The 24,233-nt window shown below is 43.1% G+C and overlaps 1 protein-coding gene across 7 annotated transcripts in view; it reads left to right on the top strand.

Annotated features, from left to right (window-relative positions):
* Positions 1-24,233, top strand: part of ARID1B (AT-rich interaction domain 1B) — a 488,774-nt gene that overhangs the window by 114,187 nt on the left and 350,354 nt on the right. For all 7 annotated transcript variants that reach the window (XR_013233491.1, XM_077348882.1, XM_077348907.1 and 4 more), the window contains exon 3: positions 4,120-4,266. Coding sequence is in view for 6 of the 7 variants with exons in the window: in XM_077348882.1 (XP_077204997.1) it covers positions 4,120-4,266 (147 nt within the window). In the remaining variant the exon portion in view is untranslated. The remainder of the gene's footprint in view (positions 1-4,119; positions 4,267-24,233) is intronic.

Raw genomic sequence — 24,233 nt, 5'->3', positions numbered from 1 at the left:
AGGGCTGGGGGGGGATGAAGTAAAGGGCCGGGTGGGGGGGAGAAGGCGTACTTCGGAGCCCACCTCCAAGTAGTCAAAGGACCACATGTGGTCCGCGGCCCACAGGTTGGGGATTGCTATCCTAAATAAATCCTAAATTTATTCATCAAATCATTTGACAGGTGCTTATGGAACCACCTTGACTTATTTAGACTCCTTACATCTTTTCTTCTCGAGGGTGATTGAGCCTTCAATATTTCACTTCTAAGAAACTCCCAGCCCTCCTGGACTCCCATCTCTTTAAGTCTTTCTGACCATGGGACTGTACCCAACATACCTTTACGTCTGTTAAAATCTGCTTATATGAAAGAAAAAACTGAACTTATTCTGAAATAAGTAAGAGCTTCCCCCCATTTAATTTTTGCTTCCAAAGATTCTATGTTTGTCGTTCATTTGTGACACCAAAGGAAGAAGCATAAGGGGATGAAGGTATTCAGGCACTAGCAGTACACATGTGGCAAAGTGCCATTCTATGGGATGTTTGGTTTGTGTAGGCTTATGTTTCAGTGGTCATTGTACTCACCCATTAGAAAAAGAATTTGGGATAATCTTCCAGTTTATCAAATAAGTGAATCCACATGTTTTTGCAGGAACTCAACAGGTTTATGTATGCACTAGCTAAAAAGCCCATTGTATTGTGAAATACAATGTGAGCTAGGACCACCATCCCCCCCCCAAGGGCAGGCCAGTTGGTGGGGGAGAGAGACAGCTTTTCGGGGCAGGTAGGAACTCCCGTGTTCCCCCATGCCCAGGCAGCTCCACAGACCTCATTTGCCTTTTTGGGGTGGCAGCAGGAAGTGGCGGCATGGATGTTGCACCTCCCTCCTCTGAGCCGAAAAGGCTCGCTGAGGCCTCCACAGGCCTCGGTGTGCGTTTTCTGGTACAGCAGGGGGATCCACAGAGTCCCTGCCACCGCTCTGAAAAAAACCATCGAGGCCTCAGCGAGCTTTTTTGAGGCGGCAGGGGGAAGCGTGGCGGGGACTGTGCTCCTCCCTCCACTGCCCTAAAAAGGCTCACCGAGCCTTCGGCAGACATTTTTGGGGGCGGAAGTGGGAAGAGCTGGAGTAGACTCTGGCTTTTCCCACCCAACCCCCCGTTCCTGGTGTGGAGCATTCCCACAGACCTACTTTCCCAGTGGCAATCAGGAGCAGACTCATGGCTTGTTCGCTAGAGTGCTCCTTTCCAGGTTTGTTGGTGGCGTTTGTGAGTGGGGTCAGGGTAATCAGGACACACAGAGCTTAATTTTGCGCATCCCGATTGGCTCATGGATTAGAAGCAGAGGCTGGCCCGGCTCCGCCTAGGAGGCTCTGCTAAAATATTATAGCAGCTAAGATAATTCAGTTTAGGTATAGAGACTCTCCCTGCTGCATCCCTAGTAGCCATTAAAGAACAACAACCCACTGCCAAACATTAACTCTTTCTTAAGTTTAACAGTGCAAAACTCCTTCCCGATCACATTCTCTAGTGTGTAGGAACAAATCAAATTTTGTTGTCTCTTTATAACACTCATAGATTATGCTTATGTGCTGCTTGGAAAATTGATTCAATGGAACATTATTTACTAGATTATCACTTTTTTTTAAATGTGAGAGACTTGTGGATCATTCCATCCAAAAATGGGATGGTAAAGTAGTAAATTATTTTGCCTGGTTTATATGGATACTACTCTGGAGCTACTCACAAACGTAAATGAATAGTATCACTTAAGTAAGTATATATACCCCTCATGGATGCATGCTGGATTGACTTTTTCTTGAAATTGATCCTCACTTACATTCAAGAGAAGAAGCACTTTTGCTTCCTGCAATCTGGTAAATTCAGATTTGCAGGTAGTTTATGGGTACCATGTCCATGTCTTGTTTTTGAATCATCCTGCAATCCATTTGCAACAGTTCTAACTCTTGACCTTGAACTTTTGTATCAGTTGGACAGATTATTTCTGGGGCAGAAAGGCTGGGCTGGCAGTGGCAGGGAATTGGGGCTAATCCCTGCATACGCATGACATTGATGCCATCTCGGCCCCAGCCTAACTCAAGGCCTTGGAGGACCCACAGCAAAGGAACGTGGATTCTTCGATGTTCTCTGTCTTACCTTGGCATCCAGTAGAGTACCGGCCACAGAGGTCCTGTGCATAAGGAAACAGCTGGGCCTTTGAAGCCAGGCTCTTTCCCCAAACCTATGATGTTCCTGCAGAGACACAAAATGCCCTGTTTGACTTTGCTGTGCTGCAAAGCTTGTTTCTATACCCCCATGATGATGAGATAGTAACGTTACATTCACTGTACAAAAACAACACAACTCCCGTGGGCACTGGCTGTGAACACTTGTTAACTAGTATTGTACGTCTGAAATGGTGTAGAATGATTATTCTAATGTCTTGTACTGAAGGAACAGAGCAGATCAGTGAGCGTCAGCTTTGTAACTTAGCTAAAGAGTATAGTCTTTGACCATACAATAAAATGCTTGTCTTTTAAGAAGTGACGTTACCAAGAAAGGGTAAATAGGTATTGGGATGGATTACAAAGTAACCTCTCAATTATCCGCTTTCTGGAATAGAAGAGCTAGATGTTCTTTTTTCAAAAGATTTAAAACATTTAACTTTAAAAATGATAGTTTTTTAATAGACAATATACGATCACTACTAATGGGAAAATATTGCTTAACATGATTTTTTAAATTGTATTTATTTATGTTTATATATTACTCTTATCTCCAGTTGGGTCCCAAAGTGACTTTCAGTGTAGAGTGGGTATTCGAACCTGGTTCTCCCAGATCCTGGTCTGACACTCTAGCCACCACACCAAGCCTGCTCTCAGCCATGTTCCTGGTCAGATTGTTGTATCCTATGAAATATTTAGCAGCACTACTGCAGTCCTATGTCCTTGACTATAAGGGAAGCATTACTTGCTCTGTCTACATATGGACATTTTAATGTAGGAAATGGAGAGGGGTTTTCCTCTTTATGTGCTAGACTTCAAGCTACTAATTGCAGCTTTCAGCATATGCAAAATTGAGAGGGAAACTTGAATAATCTTTTCCAAACAAACTTACAATAACATGGAGGAGCTAAAATAAAAGTTTGTGATAACTTTACTAAAATAACTTTTTAATTAAATAATGTTGCAATAAAAATTCACAAGGAATGTATTCACAGGAATGGATATGGATTTGAATTTGTCTGTGTTGGCTGGGAATGATTTGTATTGAAGTTATTTTGGTATATTGTCTAATATGCTGCAGAGAAAAAAAAGAATTCTTGCCTAGCCTCCCCCCTTCCCCAAAATTCTAGTTTCCCCAGGCTATAAACTTTCAGCACTATAAGACAGAACCACAAAGTAAGACAAAGCAAACAGGGTACATCAAGTGTTTGGTTTGATATAAGGCATTCCAAGAAACCCAGGGCAATTGTTGAAATCTAAGAGTTGGCAAGATGTAGGACCTATTTCCTTTAATCACGACAGACTGCAAATTCACTGTTCATGTTCAGATTTTTTATATTTAGCTTCTTACTAAAATGTTGTTATCCAGATCTGCTGTCCTCCTATAGTGACCGTGTGACCAGAAAATGGGAGATTGCCATCTTGTTGGCATTTCAGTGCAATTTCCCATTTCCTGATGGGAACAGATGGACTCAGGATCTCTGGTCAGTAGTGCCAACCATGCCAATTTGTGATGCTGACCCTACATGGAAGTGGCTCTGAAAGGTAGGCTGTATGGGCCCAATTAAATATTTCTTTGTAAATATTGATTGACTTGTTTGGAAATTTCTGAGGTACAAACATTGATTTAGCAAACCAATGTTATAAGACTTAGCTTGTATCCTTCTCTTAACAGAACATTATAGAAACAGAGTTAGAACTGTTATTTTAAAGATTTAATTTGCTAACACACTCGCTCTCTCTCTTCATAATTTGTTTGTAAATTTGGAAGGTTTTGTTTTGTTTGTGACCTGGAAAACGTTTTGGCCCTTTGAACATTAATGGAGGCAACATCTTTGTAAAAGACAGTAAGATAATAGAAAATGTGTCACTTAGTTTTTTTCCTTAAGTTAACATCCAATTTGTTTATTTTTTCTAACAGATGCCACCTCAGTATGGTCAACAAGGTGTAAGTGGTTACTGCCAACCGGGCCAACAGCCATATTACAACCAGCAACCACAACCTCAGCATCTGCCTACACAGGCCCAATATCTGTCACAGGCCCAACAGAGGTATCAGCCGCAGCAGGTAAGTCCTGTGTTTTACCTTCATGTACAAACTAGCTTGATAGTTCTTACATATAGTATAAAAATAAAGATAGAAGGAATTAGACTTGTTTGTAGTTTAGATTGCATTACTGTAGTGAGATTGGGGTGTGGGGTAGAGAGATGCTTTCACAATTATGGTGATGGTCCATAAATCACTGTAGCTAGGAAGATGGGGGGAAAGTGCTCTATGGCAGGGGTAGTCAACCAGTGGTCCTCCAGATGTCCATGGACTACAATTCCCATGAGCCCCTGCCAACAAATGCTGGCAGGGGCTCATGGGAATTGTAGTCCATGGACATCTGGAGGACCACAGGTTGACTACCCCTGCTCTATGGCACATACAGTGTATCCTTTTCCAGCTGAAACATCTTGGTTGGAGGATCCATGTTTGAGCTCCAAAGTTTTCACCCAGATTAGCTGAATGCACCAGATCACACTTTTGAGGATTTGCACCAGATCACACTTTTGAGGATTGAAAAGGAGAACTTTTCCTTTGTTTGGGGGCTCTTTGTTTTGGAAACTCTTTGGATATTGTGTTTTACCATGGAAGATGACAGGGGAGAATGATGCTGAAGAGAGTTGCAATTGCATCAAAGCCAGGGATATTGTGCGGCTGCCAGAGATTAGATGTATAAAGAATTGTAAGTATTTCAGTTGGCGACTGCCTTTTTGTTAATTTTCCTTACTGCACATAGATTCTGTCTTTTGCAATACCCTGAATTTGAGCCTTGTAGAAATAAATTTTAACTTGAAAGAGCCTGCACAAGTCCTCACCCACCTGCTTAGCCACTTAAACCTAGAACTCTGTTATTTTAGACAAACTGAGATAAACTGTAGCCTTAACAGTTCTTCTGAGGAAACACCTGGGTGCAGAAGCAGTCTCTGACTAAAGGGGAGTCACAGAGGGATTGGAGAAGTGATGAATTGCATAGTATGTACCACCGAGGTGTACGTGTAGTGGTTAAATTTTATAATTATTAATTACTATATTTATATACCACCCTCCCCGAACGCTCAGGGCAGTTCACATGAAACAGAAACAATACAGATAATTCATTTTACCAATAATACAGTGATAACGGCAAACATTCCACAGGTTCATAACAATGTGTGCATCTGTGTAACTCCCTGGGAACTGAAGGATATTGAAGGATTAAAAAGTAGTAGTAATTCTGCATTGCAGGTTAGATGTACTAAAAAGAGAATTTCTCAGTACTATATTGTGGTTATATCTATTTATGCTATCCAGACCAAGCATTTATTTTAGTGGAACATTAAATGTGAACATGACAGCATTTATGTGTTCCAGCCAGAGAAAGAGGACCTTGTTTATAAAATATCTAAGTTCAGGAAAGGTGAAAGGGGTAGCCTACTGTGCTGGAATATGAGGAATGCAAACAAGAAGTATGTTGCATTGGAGAAACCTTGTTGCCCTTAGTTCAGGTCAGTATGTTAGTAGGCTAAATTCCAAATAAAACCCCAGGAATGACCACAGTTTAAAGGGCTCCCTGGAAAAAGAAATAATGAAAGAGGAAAAGTGAAATTAATGCATTTAATATCCCTTAGGTCTCCAACCTTTCTGATGTTGGGGACCGGCAGGGCATTGGGGTGCGGCCCGTGGCCCGCGCGGGCCACGCCCACGCATCGGCCGCGCCCACGCATCGGCCGCACCCATGCATTGGCCCGCACCCGCGGACCGCGCCCACGCATTGGGCCACGGCCACGGGGGGAGTTTAACTGTTGGTGTGGGACCTGGGAGGCTCCCAAGCAGATACCTTAGACTTGTTGGCTGTGGGGCAGGTTTGGGTTGTGGGAACCCGAGTCCTCAACATTCCATGATAAATGTGATTTTGTCCTGACAGTTGTCCAGAAACAACTTGTCCATCAGACCATGGCGACACAGGTTGGAAAATCTACAACAACCAATTGACGCCGGCCATGAAAGCCTTTGACCACTCCAAAAGTTGTCCAGATGCATCTAGACCAGAGCTTGTAGTTCACTTTCCAGCAGACCTGTAAATGCCAGGACTATCTCTAGGAACTTTTGGCTGGATTGTTAATGGACTAACAGCAACAGACTCAGCCACACGAGAAAAGGAAAAAAGTAAAACCCAAGCCAAGGCATAAAACTCTCCTCAACAGCCCAAAATGATATTTCTAAAATAGGTTAGAAGCAAACCACAAAAACTACTTTAAAAAGAAGGAACTCTTTAGTTAAAAGCCTAGGTGAGAAATAGAATCAGAAGGTTAAGTAAGTTGTTTTACCAACTGGTTAGGGCCTCTTGTGGCGCAGAGTGGTAAGGCAGCCGTCTGAAAGCTTTGCCCATGAGGCTGGGAGTTCAATCCCAGCAGCCGGCTCAAGGTTGACTCAGCCTTCCATCCTTCCGAGGTCGGTAAAATGAGTACCCAGCTTGCTGCTGGGGGGTAAAACGGTAATGACTGGGGAAGGCACTGGCAAACCACCCCGTATTGAGTCTGCCATGAAAACGCTAGAGGGCGTCACCCCAAGGGTCAAACATGACTCCGTGCTTGCACAGGGGATACCTTTACCTTTTACCTTTACCAACTGGCACATAGAGACAAAAGAGAATTACTATAATAACCAATGTATATAAAAAAAAGAACAACAGAAAAGGAACAACAAGAGTTATTTTCCACAAGCTTTGAAAAATCAAAGGGAATTTTAAAGTTCAGATAGGCATGCTGAAAGATCAATGTGGAAGTATATTAACTGAGCAGAATAAGCAGAACAACTATAAAGAAGATGTGACAGATTCCTTCCAAGAAGAAACTTTTGAAAACAGAACCTACAGTTATAAAAAGTGAAGACAAAGCTTCACTGAGACCTTCACCACAGGAGAGATGTTGCTCAATGCCACCACTTAGTTTTTGCCTCAGGGCAGGTTGCCCTGCCTCTTCCTGGCTCCACACGGGGGAGCATTTGGCCTGCTGCACCTGGCCTGCCTTGGATTTGTGCTCCTGCAAGGCAACTGGGGTTGTGAGGTTCTGCCTCAATGTGGGGCGGCATGTTTAAGACCATGGTATTGGATACCAATGCAATACTGCATTCTGTTTTTTAAAAATGCCCCTTTGGGAGGAACTGGGCCAGGACAGGGCCTGAAATATGCCCCATTGTGAGGCAAATGAGAACCTGACTTGGTCCAGGCCTGGGATGGCCCCAACCCAATGCCAACATCATACAGAATGGGAATTTGCCGCAATCCACGAGTGGTGAGTTGGGCCAAATTCCTGGTATAGAAACGGTCTGAGAGCGGTTGTGATAAAGAAATCACCAGGAGTTGAAGGCATATAAGTAGAGCTATTCCAAGCCACAGAAATGGAGCCCATCAAAATCTTAGCAGAATATGCCAACAAATATGGGAAACCAAACAATGGTCCACAAACTGAAAATATTCAAATCATGCTCCAATCCCCCCCAAAAAGAAAAAAAGAATGAAGAAACTATTGCTAATGAAGATTTGGAGGTTCACGCTGCCTTAAGTGGATAGGTTGCTAGCCTCAGTGAGTCTTACCACTTACCCTTTTGGAACACATTTGGACCCTTTTGGTCTACAGGACCTGCAAGATCCTACAGGACCTTTGGTCTACAGGACCTCTTCCACCAGGCTTTCAATTGGGGCCTTTGAAGCAGCAACATCTACTGCTCACCTTATTGGAAAGCTGCCCCAGACACATTCTAGTTCCAAAAGAACCGGAGGGATGAGATTGTGACTGATACTGCTATTCTGTTGATATTAGATGGCAAATCAAACTGCCATTCAATTTTTAATTTTTAAAATTTATTTACTGGGATTTTATAATTGTATTTAAATTAATTAAATGGTTTAATGACTGATGTGGAGATATGATGTATGCTGCCCTGAGCCAGCTCACTGGGGAGGGCAGTATATTAATTAATTAATTAAATCGCAGAATGTGCCAAAGCAGTATTACAGCTGAACTTCAAGAAGAAAAAGGTAATGATGGAAAAATTGAAATGGTTAAAGATTTTCTGCTCATAGGGTCCATCATCTTCCAAAAGGGAAACTGCAACCAAGAAATCAGGACTTAGACTGGGAAAGGGCAGCCATGAAGGAGCTAGAAGTGAGGGTATGTCACTGGTGACCAATATGAAGATAATTTCTATCATAATGTTCCGTATTTGTATGTATGGGTGTGAAAGTTGAACCATGAAGAAAACTTACAGATTTGAAAAATGGTGTTGGAGGAAAGTTTAATGGATACCGTGGACCATCAAAAATGACAACAAATTGGGTTAAATCAATATAGATCAAATCAAATCTGAACTTTCCCTAGAAACTATAATGACTGAATTGAGGTTGTTGTACATTGGTAACATGAGAAAAAAAAGAGTCAATGGAAAAGTCAATAATGCTTGGAAAAATTGAAGCAGTAGGAAAAGAGGAAGACCAAACTTTAGGGTTGTCCGTGGTCGTGTCCGAATTGGCCGTTCCAGATCGACACAGCCAGCGCTGCACTACGGGGGGGGGGGGGAGGCATGGGCACCAGTGCACAACTTGGTGCATACACTTGGAACTCGGAGCCTGCATGTGTGTGCTAACTGATGCACCGGCGCCCATGCCTCCCCTCCCCCCCACCATGGCGCGGCACTGGCTGTGTTGACCTGGAACGGTCAATTTGGACGCTGCCACGCACAACCCTACGAGATGACACTCAAGGAAGCCACAGCCCTCAGTTTGCAATACCTGAGTAAGGCTATTAAAGGTAGGTCATTAATTCATAGGGTTGCCATAAGTCAGAAGCAACTTGACAGCATTTTATATACACACCTAGGGGAGAGTAAGGTAGATGGCAAGTGAAGAGAGCATTCCAAAGATGGGGTGCCACCACTTAAGAACCCCTGCCTCTTATTACTAGCTGCTTCCCCTCAACAGGCAGAAGCAAAAAAGAGTAGGGCTTGGGAAGATTCTTAACTGGTGGATTGAGCAGGTAGTGTTTCTTTGTACTGATGTATCAGGATTAGTATGTGTTTAGGGCCTACTTGCCTTGTTTTATAAAACTAGTGTAAGAGGTGAGGATGGAAACAGAATACAAAGATTATGGGAGAGAATTTCAAAGGTGGGGAAAAGCACTTTGAAAACTTGCACAGAGTGCAACCTAATATGTAAGGACTAGCTTCAAAGCCCATTCCCAAGAATGGGCCTTGAAAGGGTCCCCTCCCCTGGCCCTTGGTCAGGCAGCTTAAGTTGGCTTTGGGCTGCAGCTTGCAGCCGGATCAAGTCAGGTGGGCAGGGGCTGGTCAGCTCATTAGCAGGCCCGGGACAGAGCTAACCCTCGTTAGCAGGCAGTCAGCAGTCCGGGAGATCCTCGTTAGTAGGCCCAGCCTAGCAGACCAAGAGGCCCTTGTTAACAGGCCCAGCCTAGCAGGCCAGGAGGCCCTCGTTAGCAGGCCCTTGTTAGCAGGCCAATAGGCCCTCGTTAGCACGCCTTCCACCACGACCCTTTGCCCAGGGCCCTCTCCCCTTACCTGCTGCCGGCTCCAGGCACTGAGGCGCGTCTGAGAGCAAAGAGGCTGGAGTCCAGGGATGGAGGGTGGTAGCTGCAGGGGCAGGGACAATCAGCTTTGCTGGCTACATCCTGATTGGCCCATATCCAACTTGGATAGCCAGACACGTTCCACCCCCCAGGCTGTTTCACAAATATATAGAGGAACCATGGATAAGGATATGAAAGCAAAGAGAGTTAATTGCTTAAAAGAAACTGAAAGGTATTTATATACTTGAGTATAATCCTATGTTTTCAGCACATTTTTTAATGCTGAAAAAGCCCCTCTAGACTTATACTTGAATGAAGATCCCACTTACCTGTTATTATTGGTATTGTGTTAAAATTAGGTGCATTGGCTAAAATTTGGGTTGGCTTATGCTCGAGTATACATGGGTAAATGGATCGAGGCAGATATGGGATCAAGGCAGATGTAATAGGCATTAGTTTATTGGGCAGCTGTGTCTGCATAGTTTACTTTTTAGTGATGATACAAAACAACATTAGTAATTTTATTTATTACAGGTTTTTATCTCTTAATCATCTCTTTGCGAGTCTATATATAGTTTACCTGTGTTTGGTAATATAGTTGTACTTATGGAGAGTAGGCACACTTGTTTTTTTAGGTTTAGAATCATAATATAAAATAATACAATGGACTGGAAACTTGCACATCTGTTTTCAGGTCTAAATTAAAATACTGAAAAGTATATTTAAAATAATAATATATATTTTCACAATAGTTACTTGCAGGTATGAACTGGAATTGATTTCATTTTCATTCTGTATTATCGTTAGGTGGAGATACACACACATCCACACACACTCTTGCTGAAGTTATTGTATGCTACACAGTCTGAAATTAGGTCAGATTTGTTACAGGCTATATTGCACTTTGAATGCAATATGCACAACGTCCTCCAGTTTGAAGCCATTATAAAACTGCTTGGTCTAGTGCCCTTTTGATTCTTTATATACATGCGGCTTCAAGCTGAAAGACAGAATAACAGTATGTATTTTGTGCTTTGCAAGGCACAACTCTTTTGTTTATGAAATACATATACCTGCTATGGTTGTGTCTTTTCTGCTTTTAGCGAATTGGTCAAAAATCAAAACAAAATAAACATTTTGTATTTTTTCCATTATGATGGGAGGAGTAGAAAATTTTCTTAATGTGAAACATCTAAATGTGAAGTACTAGAATTTATATTGTGTTCTGGCATATTTATATTGTGGTCACGCAATAATTGACTATTAAAGTGCCCATTCATTCTCTTGTGTAAATTGCTGATAGGTGATTAAATTTCCAAGACCACTGAAAACAACTTTCTGACTGTCACACATGCACTGGCCCTTGCACAGGTACTTGCTTTTTTGTGGTGTCTGTGCTTCACAGTGATGAAATGTTATGCCTTTGCAAAGCAATAATTCATAAACCTCTAGTGCTAACTTTTAGTCACAAAACCTCTCTCCCTCAGGAATGCAACTGACTGCACGCATTGTAAAGAGTGGAGTCATGCCTCCCACCCAGTTTCCTCTAATCTGCCACACTGGCAAAGGCATTGGTAAACAACTCTGAGAATCTCCTTTTCCAGACTGAGATTGTTCTTTTAAAATGCATGCTTTTCTTAGTAGGAATCCATATTTTCTCATTGTGTTGCTTTTCATGCAAATAGCTACAAGTACGAAAGAGAGAAACCAACTATCTGTAGGCACTTTGTACCTATAGCAATCATGACTACCTTCAAGTACTCTTAAGTCCTATGGTGGCAAGATGCCATCTACAAATAGGCCCAGCTGTTGTCTTCTTTCCCTGTCAAATTCCATAATGGGGACTCATTTAAACTTGTCTGTTTAGAGCTGACTAAGCAGGTTAGAGAAAAACAGGGCTTCCATCCTTATGAACTCACTGTGAAAAGACCTCTCTTAGCCTCAATGGCCATATCATAGGAGAAAAACAACAATTTGCCCCGCTGAAGCAGAAACAAAAGAGGCTGAAGGTTCTTGAGGCTTCATGATCAAAAAAGAAACACAGGCATCCTAAGAGGAGTACTTTGGCAGTTGCAGTACTGACAATTGCATTGTTACCAATCTCTGCCTCAGTTCTGACTACTTTGCCAACACATCGGAAAAGAACATTATCATCTTGTGGAAACCAAGTTCCTTGAAGTTATTCTGTAAACCAGGCCAGTGTCAGAGCTCTTCTCCATTCCAAAGAGACTATTTGGACATATGATTGGAACGTCTATCCTCTTACAAGGATGTTCAATTTGCCAAAATCCTGTGATGAGCAGTTATTCTGGGACCTGCTCAGCTGTATTGTTCAGTCCAGTTTCCTAACTCAAAGTTGGGGTCTGCAGGTGGCCTTGATAAAATTAATGAGCAAGTCCTTCATATCTTCATCTGATCACCTTCAAGAAGAAATATTCACATTACTCTTTTTTGTAAAATAAATTGCTGTCTTCAATTAGGAGGGTCAGATCGCAGCACTTCAACTTTGTGCTGCAATCTGACTCTCTTTACATCTAGTTTCACAGAGAGAAACTGACCTTGAGACCAGAAGGTTGTCTCAGATTTTCACTGAACTCAAGATATTCTTTATTTTTGTGAAACACCTGTGTTCCACTAAAGGTTGGAGCATATTAAAGGTTGGTTAATTTGCTATTCTGTGTAATACAGATACCAGTGTAATACAGACCGCACAGTGAAGTAAAACCTTATTTAAAAAAGCAACAACACTGCCATTTGTTCTTTGAGCCAGTGGTCCCCAACCTGCGGGCCGCGGCCCGGTGCCGGGCCGTGAAGGCCATGGCACCGGGCTGCGGCTTCCTCTCCCCGCACCCACCCCGCAGTAAAAAACATCCCAGGCCGCAAGCTTGCGGCCCTGGAAGCTTCTTACTGCGGGAGGGCGGGGAGAGGGAATCAGGGCCGGGCCGCGCATCGCGCATGCGCGGCCCGTGCGCGCGTGGCCCGTGCGGGTGCGGCCCGATGCGCGGGCACGGCCCGCGGGCGCGGCCCGATGCGGGGGCACAGCCCGATGCCCTGTCGGTCCCCAGCCTCGGAAAGGTTGGGGACCACTGCTTTGAGCAATTATCTGTACCCCTCCAACAGGACCTTCCTTGTAACAGGTGCCTATCTTGATGAGATATATTCAGTTGTTTTTGAAAGGATCTTTGTGGGAGATGTGACTCCACTCTTTGTAGCATGGTGGTAAGGAGGATGAGTTTCTGAGGAGAGGAGATTTTGTGCATTAAAGGTAGCGTTAATCATTGCTATCCTGGTTTAAAATCCATCATTGTGAATGCAGAGGTGACCATGTGAAGAAGAACAGTTACAAGTATATACGCACACATGCAAGACAAAGTCACAATAACTTTCACTTCTCAGTTTCATTTTTGCTTAATATTAAAAAGGCTGGTGCAATTCCCTTCACCTTCCTCTTATATTAAAATGTTAATGGCCTATTAAGCAAAAAGGAAAACCGAGAATGTCCTGAGCAGAACTGATGTAGAACACTGCCTATTTGGTGCATTTATTTGTTTGCAACAAAACAGATTCCCTCTATAGGTCTTTATAACTGTTTAAAAACATGCTGCTTCACATTTATAAATATGTAATTTTTGCTTCCTGTTATCATGGGTATTCACTGCAACCCTAAATGAATGGTTTTTTTTTTAAGTTTTCATTTTTGTTATTTGCTATTTGCAATTCCTTTCAGTGTTGTATGGATTTTCTTTATAACAAGGGATTTTAAAAGAAATTCTCAGACTTTCATCTGCAGTTGTGACTAGTTGAATTTCTAGAAGTAGACTAAGAAATCCATCAAGCACTCCTCTGTAAGTAGGATTTCTCTAGATAGAAACCTGGAGCATTGTGCTAAAAAAAAAACCCAGCCTGGCTTCCAGCCTGGCCACGGTTTGGAGAGTAGGTGCTTTAGCAACCGAAGCAGCCGTTCGCTCCTGACGCAGCCAACGCTGCGCTGCTGGAGGGAGGGGAGGCACGGGCATTGGAGCGCTGGCTAGCGCACAAATTGACCTACTGGAGATGATGCTGGTTGCTCTGATAGATGATCTCCATCACCAGCTGCATCAAGGTGGCTCAGCCTTGCTCACAATGCTCAGTCTGTCAACAGTGTTTGATATTGTTGACCACCAGGCTACTGGAGCTGGAATTTGGAGGACTTTCTCTGAAACTGAACACAGAGTGTGGAGGTGGGGGGGATAAGCAGTCACATTAGTTCCAATTCACCTGTGGTGTTCTACAGGGCGCTCCCATCCCCCGCATTTAACATCTTTGTCCATCCCCTGGCCCAGCTGGTGTTGAGTTTTGGCCTAGGGTGTCATCAATACTCTGATGTCACCCAGCTATTTCTCTTGATTGACGGCCATCCCAGAACTCAAAGAGCTCCATCAGGGCCCTCAGCTGTTCCGGGAGCTCATTCCACCAGGTTGGGGCCAAGGCCAAAAAGGCCCTGGCCCTCGTCAAGGCCAAGCATATATCTTGGGGGCCTAGGACAGCCAGCAAATTCATACACACAGAGCAAAGGGCCCTGGGGGGGGGCAGGTCACAGGCAGATAAGCGGTCCCTCAGATAGGTGGGACCCAGGCTGCGTTTAGCCTTAAAGGTTATACTGCCCAGGGCTGTAATGAAATGGGTGGTATATAAATATAAATAAATAAATAAATAAATAAAACCTTGAAATTGATCCGGAAGTAGACTGGTAACCAGTGCAGCTACTGCAGCAGCGGCTGGATATGGGGCCTACAAGATGTTTTAGTGAGGACCCTTGGAGCTGCATTTTGTACCAGCTGCAATTTCCTGGTCAATGACAAGGGCAGGCCCGCGTAGAGTGAATTACAGAAGTCTAATCTGAAAATCTGGAATTGTTCTTATGTTATTATGTAAACCGCCCTGAGCCCCCGGGGAGAGCGGTATATAAATATAATAAATAATAAAATAAATAAGTGACTGTTGCATGAATCACTGTGGTCAAGTGATCAGAGGACAGGTAGGGTGCTAGTAGCCGTGCTTAGTGAAGGTGGAAAAATGCCATTTGGGCTACTATTGTGATCTGAGCCTTCATTGACGAGGCATCCAAGTTCACCTGACAGCTGATGCAGGTGTTAGTTGCACCCCATCCAGGCAGGGAAGATGTGCTTCTGCCCAGTCACAGGACCTCAGTCTTGGAGGGGTTGAGTTTCAGATGGTTCTGCCTGAGCCATCCAGCCACTTCTTACAAACAACTAGCATATGTATCCAGGGGTGATTCTGTTCGGCCATCCATCAGGAGGTAGAGTTGAGTGTCATCTGCATATTGGTGACAACCCAGCCTCAGGATAACTTCTTATAAAACATAGAATAAATCCTTATAAATAAAGATGTAGTTTAAGACTGAGGGGATGGAGACCTTAATTATTGCTTTAGAGGTATATCTGTTTACTCTAGATATGATGGATAATGAATGGCCTGTGTTGTTTTGATAAATATCACTATGATCTCTCTAACCTACTAGAAATAAAGCAGCAATTAATCATATTTACAATTTGAATACTTGTTTACTAAAAAGAGGCAAACAACCCCAAAGGAGGCTACAGAAAGATATTTTATTTTGTTTAAAATACTTAGAAGCATATTCATGTGTAAATGAGTTGATACCAGTATATAGATGGCACTCAACTCTACCTTGAGCTGAGTGCTGATTCCAGGGAGGCTGTGGAAACCATGAACAGGTGCTTAATGGAAATTTTGGAATGGATGAGGGCTAACAAACTGGGCTACGGGTTGGGGGAAGGTTTGTCAATAAACAGGTGGCAGCTATGGCCAGAGGTTCCTTTAACTAGCTTTAATCTTGCCACTTTGGGACATCCCCTTTTAACATCTAGATTAGGACTGGGTGCTTCGGCGCTCAAAACACCAGTCGCTCCTGACACAGCCAGTGCCACGCCATGGGGGGGGGGGCAAGGCAGGCATTGGCGCTGGAGCACCGGCGGGCACACACATGCATGTGTGGAGCTCCACACCTGTGTGTTTGCACCAACTGGCTCCCCTCCCCTCCCTCCCCCGCGGCACAGTGCTGGCTGCGTCGGAAGCACCCAAGTGCCCAACCCTAATGTAGATTAGATTATTTCAGTGCATATTACATGGGCTGCCCTTGAAATATTGATCTAGAAGCTATAAGTGGTACAGAAAGTTGGGGCCAGAACGTTGACTGGAAGGTCTATATCAGCTGTCCCCAACCCCTGGTTTGGAGACTGGTACCGGTCCGTAGATCAGTCGGTACTGGGCTGCAGCCCTTCTCTGTCCTCCTCCCTGGCTGCTGCCTCTGGGGCTGCCCTGCCACTCTGCTGCCGGCTCACCTTTGGTGCTCTCCAGCGGCCACCATGGCTGGGGCTCTGCGCCCCCCAGTGGGAAGTCAGGGGCCCTGGTGGGACACAAGTGAAGCAGGGGCTCAGGTGGCAGTGGCGATGTCCCTCAGCAAAAAATTACCTCCCCCTCCCCTCTGGGCCTCAGTAAAATTGTCAAGCGTTGACCGGTCCCCAGTGATAAAAAGGTTGGGGACCACTAGTCTATATTATGCCAGTCTTGCAGTATCAACATTCATTTCCAGTTTGGTTCCAGAAGAGATCTGAAGGGCTACTACTGACCTTCAGGGGCCTACATCGGCTTTGTATTTGTGTGTTAATACTGTTTTCTAATGTAACTGTTTGTTTTATGTATACTTTATTCTAAATGTTGTTTTAATTTTGAAATATTTTTATGTTTTGATATTGATATTTGCTTTTGATATTCGCTGCCTTGGAAGACTGTATTGGTCGCATGATCTAGTGCAGGGGCCCGCAACCTTTTTCTTGTTGCAGCCCGCTGCCAAGGGGTGGGGGGATAGAGCGACCCGGGGGCGCAAATGTGCACACACGGCAGCCCTGAACATGCACACATGGGTGAAACCGCCCCTGTGCACGTGTTTGCACCCCAGGTGGGTGCAAACGCACATGCGCAGCAGCTCCCTCTCCCTGCCCCCCACTCTTCCCTCTCCCCACCCCCCCATAGCAAGAAGCTCGCCGAACCACGAGCTAATTGGCCACTTTGGCGGCCAATTTGCTTGAGGCCCGGTGAGCTTCTCGCTGCGGGGGGGGCAGGGAGAGGGAGCCGCAGCCTGTTGCTGAGGATCCCGCAGCCTGGCAGTGGGTCGCAGGCCGGGGGGTTGATGACCCTCGCTCTAGTGTTCTTAGGCTTGGATTCAGCTAAACAAAATGACTATCCAAGATACTGGACAGCAAGTTGACCTTGCCACTTTCAGGTCACCACTCAATAAGACATACTCTCTCTTTTTACCTTGGAAAGTAATAGCCATAAAAGAACTTTAACCTTGGCAAGGTACATGGTGCTTCCTTTTGCGGTAGTGGCTGTGAGGTATAAGATCCCCATCCATGAAAATTATGCCCATGCAATTCTGGTCGAGTTGAGGATCTAGAGTTGAGGATCTAGCCTTTATTAACTTTTTTACCACTGAGAAATGCCTGAAACATTATTCAGGCTTTAAGAAATCTAGATGTGGTAAAGGTAAAAGTATCCCCTGTGCAAGCACTGAGTCATGTCTGATCCTTGGGGTGACGCCCTCCTGCGTTTTCATGGCAGACTCAATACGTGGTGGTTTGCCAGTACCTTCCCCAGTCATTACCGTTTACCCCCCAGCAAGCTGGGTACTCATTTTACCGACCTCGGAAGGATGGAAGGCTGAGTCGACCTCGAGCCGGCTGCTGGGGTTGAACTCCCAACCTTATGGGCAGAGCTTTCAGACAACATTTCTGCTGCCTTACCACTCTGCGCCACAAGAGGCTCATCTAGATGTGGTACAATCATGCAAAATATGGTTGGGAAGCATAGCTGCTGTGTACACGCCCACCTGGGACCCTCCCCTTCCCACCCTCTCCAGGCCCATAATTGGCTGCTTTGGGAGGGGGAGATTACTATATATGGTAAGATTACAATAAATATTTAAAGAATTAAAAAAAAATATATTAAAAATTAATTAACACACCCACTTACCAATTTCTAACAATTTATTTTTCTTTCATATTTTAGAGATAAATCTTTTATCAGGGATTTACTGTAACATATCTTACACATACTGCTTTGGTCTAAACAAGCATACCATGTATTTTATCTTATTACTCAGGTTTTATTCCTTAATTAGCTGAAAGGCCCATTGCATTCAGGAATACAGTGGGTGCCAGTGGGCAGCGGCAGAGAGAGTGGCTGAGAGGGGGGCGTACCGGAGGTGTTGGGAGTGGTGGCAGCAAGCAGGCGGGTTGCGGACAGGCCGGTGGGAAGCGGGGCGAGCGGCATCTTCACGGGGGAGAGATCAGCAGGTGTCCAATGGCGGTGGTAGCAATGCATCCTTGGCAGTGAGTGAGCAGCTGTGGAGCGTCATACTGAAGGCCAGGGCTGTCGGGAGCGCCTATCTTGGTAGTGGGCAGCCAGAGGGTGGCATGGCTCTGATGGCAAGAAGGCCTCTGTAGAGGCGTTTGCTCTGTGTCGAGCAGCCGTGGGGCACCTTTGTGACGAAGGAGTGTGGTGCGGCTGACTCCATGGTGGGCGGGCGGGCGGAGGGCTGTGGGCCGCCGCTGGTGGACACTGTTCTTGTGACCAAGTGCTTCAGTGGAGGGCCACGGGGCGCCCTAGAGCCTGGAAGGAGGCGAGTCGGGCAAGCGCAGCCCTCGGCGGCCAGGAGCTGTGTGGTGGCAAAACTGTGCGAGCGGACCCACATGCCTGGGGGAGGCAAGCACTATAGGGGCTGTCCCAATCCGATGCTGGGCGCCTCTGGATTGGCCCGCTGCCTTTGCTATCCCAGGGCCGGACAGACCCACACAGCAGACTCAAGACCTGGATAGCAGACTCTAGACCCAGACAGCGCTGCCCAGATGGCCGTTTCAACTTTATTTAAGAGCCAGTGGTTAAGATAGACTACAGTCTGACCTGGCACTGTATTGGGTGGGCTGGCAGCTTCGATTAAAAAAAAATAAATGCATTTATTTCTGGAAGGGGAACAAATTAATGCTTCTAAGAAATCATACCTGTGCCTTGAGTTTGATCCAGATAATATTTTCTTCATGTTCAGTGTTGTTTCAGTATTCCACTTTTGTTTTACAGTATTTAAATCACAGAAGGTTAATTAAAATAGCTCTTTCTTCTGTTACTGCTTGCAAATATTAGTCTTACAAATGCTGTGTTAAATCACTGAAGTGATAGAATTACATTTACTTTATAAGATTTTGTTGCAAGAGCATAGACATTTATAGTTCAGTACAATTACTTGGCATTTAGATATTAGTATAGAAGTCTATTAATTAACCTGATGATAAAACTATTGAACAAGAGCTGATAGTTTCCTTGTTATAAAGGGAACTATCTTGACTCCTCCGTGAAAGTTATAACTAAATACTTTATTTCTTCTTTTTTGCCTTTTCTGTAGAATTTGATAGACATCAGTGATGGGTATTTCCCTCATTTTCTGGTGCCATTAATATTGGAAAAAGTTAATTATTGAAAGAATTTGGGAGAAGGGATAAATAGCTTTGGGACGTTCCTTTCTCATAAGAGTAATTCACTCCCACTTCATGACTCTGTTAGGCTAGCCAAGGTATTCCCATTTACTTAACAAAACAAGTGGGAAAAATATGACAATGTTGATGCTCATTACTATTACAGAAAAAAATATTAAAGAAATAGAATGTAACAGGGAGCAAATGACTTTTTGAAAGTGTTTGAGACTTCTATGTTATTCATATGTGATTCGTTATATTCATTTGGAATCCTATAATACACACATTAGCTTTGTATCATTGCTTCTCAGGTATAATAAATTATTATTTGTTTATTTAATTTATATACCACGTCTCTCGGGTGAGGAAAGCTAAATCTAGCCCTGTTCATGTGTTACCTTGAATGCACATAACAGCCTGAATGTGCATTCCTTAACCTTTGTAATAAGGAACAAATATGTATTTGCTTTACAAATGATGCATCAGTTGAACATGGCATGAGAATTACTCAACATATGTATAAAGAAATACCGTGTACACAATATATAGATTATTATATGTACATTCACTGTAACTTCTGAACAGAGTATTTTCCTTTTCTTTCTCTCGATTCCCTTAGAAGCTAATTGATTAACAAATCATGAACAGTAGGTTTCAATTCCTCATTTTTTTGACAAGGGCTAAAAGCACTGAAATGAATTTTGCCGTTGCCAGAGTTATCTTAGGATCCTTATCATTTAGCAGAGGAGACAAAGTTTCTAGGGTGTAAGGGAACAATTGATCAATTTGAGGCTTAATGTAATGATCGCTTATATTCTTAAAAAAACTCAATTCAAACAAAACATGAAAAGATGTGTCAGTCTTATTATGGCCATAAGGGTAAATTGTATCGGAATAAGTCTTCTTCAGAAATCTTCCCTGTTGAACCATTGAGGGTATAATATTCAACCTTGCAAATAAGAAAGCTCTGCAGTATTGTGTTTTTCATATTTAAAAAAATCAAGAAACAGAAGTCCAGTCCCTGCCTGAATGGTTTAATAGAATACACTAGTTAGCACACTAGTTTGATAAGTGGATTTAGAATGGAACAGCCCTTTTTCGGATTACCTTGCAATAATTGGAAATGTCCTTTAGGCTCACATGCTGTTTCTCTCCTGTCCCCAGTTCCTTTTCAGCATTATGCTTATTGTTTTGTCAGCAATAAGTTTCTTGTTAACTTTAAACTACAGTTAAAATCATAGCTGGAAATCAATTTCAGACTAACCGTGGTTAGCATTCAGCTCCATGCTGGCATATTATTAATTATTATAGTTATAATTTATGCTGAGAACCAGTGTCTGCACGCATGTTGTTGTTGGTTAAACTAAGAAAGAGTTAATACTGTCTCTGGGTTTCAACTGAGCAAAGGAAACGATAAAACAAAGAATCCTAGATATCCATCACCAACAGGATTTCAATCAAGTAAAAAATCCACTTTTTCCAATGCCTCCACTTAATAATTTGAGGCCATTACCTTATTTATCTAATCTTGTTTTCCCAGAACATAGGAGATCATTTACTCTCTTACGATATAACATGCTCCCATCCGCTTTTAGGGAAAGCTTATTCAAAAAAATACCCATCTGTGATCGTTTATGCATCTGCCAGGATGGGAGCATTGAGACATCTGAACATGTATTACTCCAATGTAGGCTATACGATCAACTCAGGGGAGAACTTACACTTTCCCTACAGAATAAGCCCAACTCAGAGGCAATCACAGACATGTTGTCAGACAAAAGCACAGAAATAACTTCTGTTGTGGCCAGATTTGCTTGGAGAGCAATCAAAACAAGGAAGACCTGGGTGGATTCGGAGCAACTTAGGTAGAGATAGTCTCAATTGCTTGAGATAATGCTTGTGAGTTTTAAAACCAGAATGATTCTTATAGCTGGAATGTTTTTATCTTCTTTTATAATATTTTAGTTATCAATGATTCTTTTATCTTATTAATACCAGATGTTTTTATGTATCTTGTAATTTGACTACTGGTCTAGTACCGTAATAATAAAGATTTGACTTGTTAATAATAAAGTAAGAAAGAAGTATTTCTGAATGCACAGATTGCATCTCTGGTTTGGAGCTAGTGACTAGCTTTATTTCAACGACCCTTTGTACTGGCAAAAAGGAGTTCTCAAAATGTGTCTAAATGAGCAGGGTTCAGTTTTATTTCTGATACAATACAATTTCAGCTGTTCTAGCACCTAAGAAAGAGAACAAACAAATAAAAAATTAAGACACGAAATCATGTCTCTTATTAAATTATTCATGCTGTCTCTTTTCATGTGAAGTTGAGGCAGATCGCAATTGTCTTCTTAGACTTCTGTGCTCAGGGAATTCTCATAAAACTATGATATGGTTTAGTCTCAATTTTTTTGTTTATCTTTTTGGATTTAATGCCTGTTCCTCCTTATTATTCCACATTTCTGACTCGCATTATTTTATACATTCATTTAAAGCAGAGATCTGCTGTCTGTAACAGTACCAGATATCCACTTTCCCATTCACTGCATGTTATACCACGGTATGCCATTCTGTCTCATATATTCCTTTCAATATTCATCAATGAGAGAAGATAGCAAAAGTAAGAATTCAAAACTGTAATTCAAGATTATTTAAAATCCTATTCTCTGTGTCTTTCCTTGCTACTTTTTCAGTAAGACGGATAACCTCCAAAAAATACAAATAAAAACATTTCTCAGGAAGTAGCATCTTTGGATCACTAGCTTGATTAGCCTGGAGGAACCAGCTGCTTCATCTCTTCCCCCTCCCCATTCCATAAACTGTCTTCAGAATTTTGGCTCTCCTGTAAGCTTGGGGCACTGCAATGACCTCATTTATGCAAGTAAGCCCTGCAGTTCAGAGATATTCTTTTGCTGGTGGCAGGCAGTCTGGTGACGGATTTGTTGTAGTGAGACCCAAATTCTCTGCTTACACAGCAAAAAAAGGCTTAAAGAAGCAGCATCTTTTTAATCCTGTTGCCCTCAACAGATTGTAATTTTGTTTAGCTCCTGAACTGATTGGTAGTGCTGCTGACTTTTGAATTGTCAGCGTGGCTCTGCCTTCTACAGATCAGACATAAATGTTTCCTCAAGGACTTTTAGCAAATGGGGCAGGACTAAAAGTTGGGTGTGTATGTACATCAGAAAAGACAGAGGGCTACTAAAATTAGTTTTCATTTTGTTTTGGTAATCCTGTAGTACTTGAAGAAAAGTCTAGAACATTGGAATGATGTTGGAATGTCTAGGTGAAATTAAATCGGTATCTAGTTTACATACAACCTACAGTTATACCTCAGGCGCTGCATCAAAAAGCTCATACATTCAGAATTCACATTATTATGTATTCGCTGAAAATGCACAACACAGTGCAGAATATTACCTTCAGTTTCGGATATGGATATTGTAGCATGATAAAATACATAGTGGTCAGGCTAAAGGATGCATGCTTGTGGAAGGTACATGAGAATAAAGGACATAATCCTTTTCTGCTAGCCATTTAAAAACCCTGTATATCTTAAAAACCCTGTAAATTTTATGTTTGATTCCTTCCAAGCTGATAGAGTACATATATACTTTGCATTCTTTCTCTGATTTGACATAAGAAGTGAAACTTGCATGGTTATTACAGACACTGCAGAAGTTATAATACATAAAGGTAAAGGTATCCTCTGTGCAAGCACCGAGTCATGTCTGACCCTTGGCGTGACGCCCTCTATTGTTTTCTTGGCAGACTCAATAAAGGGTGGTTTGCCATTCCCTTCCCCAGTCATTAACGTTTTACCCCCCAGCAAACTGTGTACTCATTTTACTAACCTCGGAAGGATGGAAGGCTGAGTCAACCTTGAGCTTCATGGTCAGAGCTTCAGACAGCATGTTGGCTACCTTACCACCCTGTGCCACAAAAGGCTTATTTTATAACACATAGCAACCACTAATTGTGGGTGTTGTGACTAAGGCTGCATTTATTCATTTGTTGGATTTCTGGGCCACCCCTCTCCAATAAGGTCTCAGGGCAGTTTACAACAGTATGTAGAATAAAATCCCCATAATACCATATATGTTAGAATCATAGAGTTGGAAGGGGCCATACAGGCCATCTAGTCCAACCCCCTGCTCAACGCAGGATCAGCCCTAAGTATCCTAAAGCATCCAAGAACAGTGTGTATCCAACCTTTGCTTGAAGACTGCCAGTGAGGGGGAGTTCACCACCTCCTTAGGCAGCCTATTCCACTGCTGAACTACTCTGACTGTGAAATTTATTTCCCTGATATCTAGCCTATATTGTTGTACTTGTAGTTTAAACCCATTACTGCGTGTCCTCTCCTCTGCAGCCAATAGAAACAGCATCCTGTCCTCCTCCAAGTGACAATCTTTCAAATACTTAAAGAGGGCTATCATGTCCCCTCTCAACCTCCTTTTCTCCAGGCTGAACATTCCCAAGTCCCTCAACCTATCTTCATATGGCTTGGTCCCTTGGCCCCAGATCATCTTCGTCGCTCTCCTCTGTACCCTTTCAATTTTATCTACGTCCTTCTTGAAGTGTGGCCTCCAGAACTGCACACAGTACTCCAGGTGTGGTCTGACCAGTGCCGTATCCAATGGGACTATGACATCTTGTGATTTTCATGTGATATCCCCTGTTGATACAGCCCAAAATGGCATTCACCTTTTTTACCGTTGCATCACACTGCCTGCTCATGTTTAGTTTACAATCCACAAGTGCCCCAAGGTCTCGTTCACACACAGTGTTACCTAGAAGCGTATCCCCCATCCAGTAGGCATGCTTTTCATTTTTTTGACCCAGATGCAGAACTTTACCCTGCTACTCACCTCTCTCC

The sequence above is a fragment of the Paroedura picta genome, chromosome 1 (genome assembly GCF_049243985.1).
Source record: "Paroedura picta isolate Pp20150507F chromosome 1, Ppicta_v3.0, whole genome shotgun sequence".
In the NCBI taxonomy this organism is placed as follows: domain Eukaryota; kingdom Metazoa; phylum Chordata; class Lepidosauria; order Squamata; family Gekkonidae; genus Paroedura; species Paroedura picta.
The sequence above is the reverse complement of the archived record's forward strand: the minus strand, read 5'-3'. Positions and strand labels throughout refer to the sequence as shown.